The sequence below is a fragment of the Galeopterus variegatus genome, unplaced genomic scaffold (genome assembly GCF_000696425.1).
Source record: "Galeopterus variegatus unplaced genomic scaffold, G_variegatus-3.0.2 Scaffold7336, whole genome shotgun sequence".
NCBI lineage: Eukaryota > Metazoa > Chordata > Mammalia > Dermoptera > Cynocephalidae > Galeopterus > Galeopterus variegatus.
Genome location: NW_007733447.1, coordinates 94,314 through 100,327, shown reverse-complemented (window position 1 = coordinate 100,327; position 6,014 = coordinate 94,314). Strand labels below are relative to the sequence as shown.

Genomic DNA, 6,014 nt, shown 5'->3' with positions numbered 1-6,014 from the left:
CACAGCCACCCTTTAAGGTGGGGAGGTCTTATTACCGGCTAAATATGTCCCCATCGTGATCGTATTCTCTTGTAGAAGGGTAATTTGGTAATATTGATGTCAATATCAATCAAAACTTAAAATATACAAACCTTCAACCCAGCAGGCCAATGCTAGAAAGTCATCCTATAGCTATCCTCACATGTGTAAAAAAGGGCTTTGAACGTCCAAGGGTGGACACGACACTGTATGGAAGAGAAAAATGCTAGAAGCAACCTAAACACCCATCAACAGGAGGCAAGTTAAATAATCATGGTATATCTGTCAAAGGAATACACTGCAGCTGTTAAAAAGGATTGTAGATACTTAATATGCTTGCCCAGACAGAGAAAATTTCTAGTAAGATAGCCAAGAAATTGTTAATGGTCATTGCTTCTTGGGATTTAAAATAGGGAAACCGGGTGATGACATGAATCATTTTTGGAATAGATCACTCAGATTTAAAAGGTACGAAAGGATTTATAGTGAAGTTTCCCTCCAAAGCCTTGTTCCCTGGCTACCCAATTCCTGTCCCCAAAGGTAACTACCATTACCAGTTTCTTAGTTGCATAGTAAACTCATTCATTAAATATTTTTTAAAAAAAATTAAAAGATTAAGAAAGGTTTTAAGGGGGCCAGCCCATGGCTCACTTGGGAGAGTGTGGTGCTGCTAACACCAAGGCCATGGGTTCGGATCCCATATAGGGATGGCCAGTTCGCTCACTTCGGAGAGCATGGTGCCGACAACACCAAGTCAAGGGTTAAGATCCCCTTACTAGTCATCTTTTAAAAAAACAAAACAAAACATTTTAAGGCCAGGGAGTGTGGCCTGTGCTGAAACTGCTCAGGAGCATGACCCTGCACGACTCTTGGTTTCTAGATGACACTGCTGGGGGCACCTGGGGGAGAAGGGATCTGCCCTGTGCAGACACAAGCCCTGGTGGAGTGTCATCATCACTCCCAGTGGAAGCAGGATCATTCCCATTCCCTGCCCCAGACAGAAGGTCCTCCCACCAGAGGAATTCTCCTTTATCAAAGGAGACCTGGTGTGCGTAAGGCCTGGGCCCCCCAGACACACTAACTCCTGGAGGACATGGTCCTGCTGCCCATGGGTGGTCTGCCCCATGGTGCCCCTGAAAGCCCAATCTGGACCACAGCTCTAGATCCCCCCACAGGGGCCCTCAGTCACTCACAGTTCAGGACGATCTGGGCAGCGCGGTAGAGCTCCAGATGGCACAGGAGGTCCACAAGCTGCTGGACGGTGGCCTGCCGCATGCCCCACCACCACAGCAGCTCCCGCGTGATGCTCACACCCTGCACCCGCTCCATGGACTTGATCTTCCGCAGCTGGGTCAGGTCTGTGATCACATAGGAGGCTGGAAAGCAAGTAAGAGGACTCTGCTTAGAGTCAGAGAGGCAGTCCCCCCACGAGGGTCCCCACACCAGCAGAGCTTTGTCCAGAACATCCTCCCTACCCATCCCTCTCAAGTTATAATGCTGATTCTATTAATACCCATAGGGACTGGCACGTGAACACATGAACATAAATATCAACTCAGCTGCTGCACAAGACTTATGAGAAAGACCACAGGACAAGAGAGTCAGAAGCCTTAAGCTGCAGCTGCTTTTTTGCTACGGGCTGTCTTTTCACTAATGGGAGACTTGGTTGGTAACAGAACTCGTCTCCCCTTCTACAATGGAAGCCCCATGTAGGCAGGGAGTTTCATTCCCCAGTGGGAACATGGTCTCTCTTCTCTCTTGATCCTTGTAACAGTTCTGTGAGGATGGATACAAAAGCACTTTGCCAATTCTGAAATACTGGACAAAATTTGCAGGGAGCTATCACTGGTAATAATAAAAATAATACATTCCTTCTTTTCGTTTTTTACCATAAAATGAATGGCTGCTCATTAAAGAAAACATGGGAAATGCAGGAAAAGAAAGTTCTACAGTGTCTCACCACCTTCCTGAGGCCACTAGGGTACTTTCCCTTTCCAAAAATTACCCCCCCTCTCCATAGGGATGACTTTGCACGTAGTTGTTGTCAGACTGTAGGTAAGATTTTGCATCCTGCTCTTATTTATTAACACTGTACCATAAGAATTTTCTGAGTTGTGACGAGCTCTTCCCAAATGGCACTTTTAGTGATCACATAGTATTCCACTGAGTTTACTGAAGTGAGGGAGGCATTTTTTAAAATTAGGAATAAAATAATCAAGTTTCAGTTCCAGGGTTTCAGAAATTATGGAGCAGGACCAGCCCGTGGCTCACTTGGGAGAGTGTGGTGCTGATAACACCAAGGCCAAGGGTTCAGATCCCTGTATAGGGATGGCCAGTTAGCTCACCTGGGAGAGCATGGTGCTGACAACACCAAGTCAAGGGTTAAGATCCCCTTACCAGTCATCTTTAAAAAAAAAAAAAAAAAATCATGGAGCAGGAATCTATGTGAACATCCAGTCATTTATTCACTCATTCATTCATTCAACAAAGTATTATTGAGCACCTGCTGTGCACTAGGCCTGTGCCAAGCTCTAGAGATACTGTGTTAAGTAAACCAAAATCCCTCTGCTGTATTTTTTGTTTGGAAAATACAAACATAGGCGGGCTGAGTGCGGAAGGGGAGGCAAGAGATGAAGCACGGGACCCCAACAGGAAGGGCCTCAAATACTGGGCTGTGGAGTTTGGACTTGATCAGGGGACCACAGAAGATCTCAGGGCCAGGAAGAGACGTGGTCCGATTGCACAATCCTCTCCCCTCTGGAAATAGGGAAGGGTTGTGACAGTCTCCTGCAGAGAGAAAACCTCCAGGAGAAGTGCCCTGGTAGGAATGGAAAGTTTCTGAGTTGCAACTTTAGTCATTGGAAAGCCCGGGCCAGATTCCTGGCTGGTGGTAAGTGATGTCAGTGGGGTCAGGGGCTGCTTCCAGCGGTAGACACAGAAGAGGAAGGAACACCCCCCTCCTTCCATGCACACACAGCTGCTATTTACCTGCCCACCTCCCACCCTTGGGAGGCAGCCTGATGTAATGGGAAAAGCATGAGCTGGGACTGCTGCTGGTGGCCAGTGGCAGTGGGAACTCAGCCGCAGCCCTGACCTTCTGTGGGCTGAACTTTCCTCACTGGTAATGCAGTAGAAATAGGAATTAAACTCTGAGGTGCCTCCTGCTTTGGACATTTTAGTTCCTTGAAAATGACATATCGGCATTTAACCAGATCCTTAAAACAAGGTCAAGACAAGACAGAGATCTTGGGGAATGAGTCACTACTGAGGGCTTCCTCACTTTTCTCCACACTGACAAACACTGGGTCATTGTAGAACATTTGGAAAACAGAAAAAAATCAAAGTCCCTGTGAGCATTCCACCTGGAAGACCATGAGAAAACCACTGGTTACCTTTTGGTATCTAATCCTCCAGACGTTTTTCCGTAGATATAAAAACATGTGCATATGTCAGCAGGACAGTACAGTTGTGGTACGTGGGCCAGACCTTAGGACTCTGAGACCTGGGTTTAAGTCCTGTCTCTGCCTCTTAACTTGCTGTGCATTTGGGGGAGGCCCTTCACCTCTACCTAAGACTCAGATTCCTCATCTGTCAAACGGGGATAACAGCAGCACCTGCCTCAGCAGTTATTGTGAGGATTAGATGAGTTATAGTACAGAAGCACTTGGAATGGTGCTTGGCACATAGTCAACACAATATAAATGTTAGTTGTGTTTATCTACACTCTATGAAAACCTGTTTTTATCCCCAGTGGTTAGCACCACATGGAGACCATCACCCTGATTTCCTGAATCCTATGAGTTCACCTGGGGCACTAGAAAACTGCCCATCTTCAAAGAACTCCAGAGCAGAGATGGCACAGCCTCCTGAAATGACCCGACCTAAGGTCAAATGACCCTTCTCCAGACTAACCAGGCTCCTCTCTGGGTGGGGGAAGGGGAAAACGCTGAGAACCTTTTCAATTGTCATGTCCCCTAAGCCTCTCAGCAACTCTGTGAGGGTTTTATTACAGATGAGAAAATAAAAGGCTCAGAGAGACGCAGTCACTTGCCTGACGTCACACACCTGGGCAAGGGTAAACCCAGGCTGTGCTCAAAGGCTGGCACATGCATGAGTGAGCAAGAGGGGAGAGGCCCAACAAAGGAGGGGGTGCCCCCAGGCCCCTTTGCACACGCCTGGGTGGGGAAAGTTGTAAGAAGCCTGTTTTACATGGGCTCAGACAGACTCCAAAACTCTTCACCCAAGAGCAAAAAAGGACGCAGCTGCAATCACAGAGAAATGAACAAGCAGCAGCCAAAATATCTGCCAACCTGAGTCAAATGCAAAAGAGCATGCAGATTTGTGGATGTGGGACTTTCTGAATCACTTTAGAATTCTTCCCACACCCCAAACCCTCCTCCCAGTACCACAATAAGCTCTGAGGGACCATCTTTCTCTAAAATGACTCACAGAAGCCAAGACATTTTAGGACTGAAGGGATGATCACAATCCCTCATTCGTTCAGCTGAAGAGGAAACCAGAAAGCACTGGGACATTGAAGAAGCAGCTGATAGGGCGGCACAGCTGGCTTGCAGTCCAGTGACCTTGACCCATCACGGAGAGTGGGCTGAGCATGCACCCAAAGTCATCTCTGCAGGGTGAGAGGTGGACACACCCTGCGTCCTCACCATTCCTACACCCTTCAGCTCACTGTTCACCCAAGTGGTCAAGGAGTACTGCCACTTGCCAGGCACTGTCCTAGGCTCTGGGGATACAGGAGTGAACAAAGCAGGTGAAGTCCCTCCCCTCATGGCACTTACACTCTACATGGAGATAAACATAAGCAAATAAGGAACAAGGTAATGTCAAATCTCATTAAGTGGAATGAAGGAAACAGAACATGGTGACGGACTAATGAGTCAGGCCTCTCAAACAGGTTGGCATGTGCTCTGACCTGAAGGGCTATGGTAGGCAGAATGATATCCTCCCATCCACATCCTAAATCCCAAGACCTGTAAATACGGTACCTGACGTTGCAAAAGGGACTTGGCAGATGAGATTAAGTGAAGGATTTTGAAATGAGATTATCCTGGATTATTTGGGTCAACCCAAGGTAATCACCAGGGTCCTTTCAAGAGGGAGGCAGAGAAGATGTGATAACAGAGGCAGAGGCCAGAGATTTGATGATGCTACACTAGTGGCTCTGAAGATGGAGGAAGTGGCCATGAGCCGAGGGATGCAGGAGGCCTCTAGAAGTTGGTCAAGGCAAGGAAATAAATTCTCACCTAGAGCCTCCTTGATTTTAGGACTTCCGACCTCAAGACTGTTAAGATAAATTTGTGCTGTTTTAAGCCACTACACATGTGGTAATTTGTTACAGCAGCAAGAGGAAACTAATACAGACTAGAAAGCCACAGGGTGAAGAATGTCCCAGGCAGAGGGAACAGCCAGTGTGAAGGCCCAGAGTCTGTTCCAAGGAGGGAGAGGGGCAAGGAAGGAGAGGAGGTCAGAAGGTCAATGGGGCCAAACTGCACCAATGCTGGCAGGCCTGTGAGGAGTTTGGATTATATCCTCAATCACAGTGGGAAGCCTCTAAGAATTGTGAGCAATTCTGGTATCTCCAGGGCCTACAAAGGCAGAGGTTTTCTCCAGAGAAGATATGCAAATAGCCAATAAGCACATGAAAAGATACTCAACAGCATTAGTCATTAGGAAAATGCAAATCTAACCCACAGTGAGATGCCACTTCATTCCTGTGCTCAGATGGCTAGAATCAAAAAGGTGACAATAGGGCCGGCCCGGTGGCGCACTGCTACAGTGCGCCGCTTGGGAGCACGGCGGCGCTCCTACCGAGGGTTCGGATCCCACATACAGACCGGTTCCCGCTCACTGGCTGAGCGAGGTGCGGGTGCAGCGCCGAGGGTTGCCATCCCGTTGCCGGTCCCGGTCCGGTACGGGTGTGACACTGAGGGTTGCGATCCGTTGCCGGACACGAAAAAAGACAAAAAGGGAAAAAA

General features: G+C 48.0%; 1 protein-coding gene across 1 annotated transcript in view; it reads right to left on the bottom strand.

The window, feature by feature from the left end:
• Positions 1-1,203: 1,203 nt before the first annotated feature.
• Positions 1,204-6,014, bottom strand: part of IRAK2 (interleukin-1 receptor-associated kinase 2) — a 13,849-nt gene continuing 9,038 nt past the window's right edge. Inside the window, exon 4 of the mRNA XM_008591841.1 lies at positions 1,204-1,394. Within this exon, the coding sequence (XP_008590063.1) occupies positions 1,204-1,394 (191 nt within the window). The remainder of the gene's footprint in view (positions 1,395-6,014) is intronic.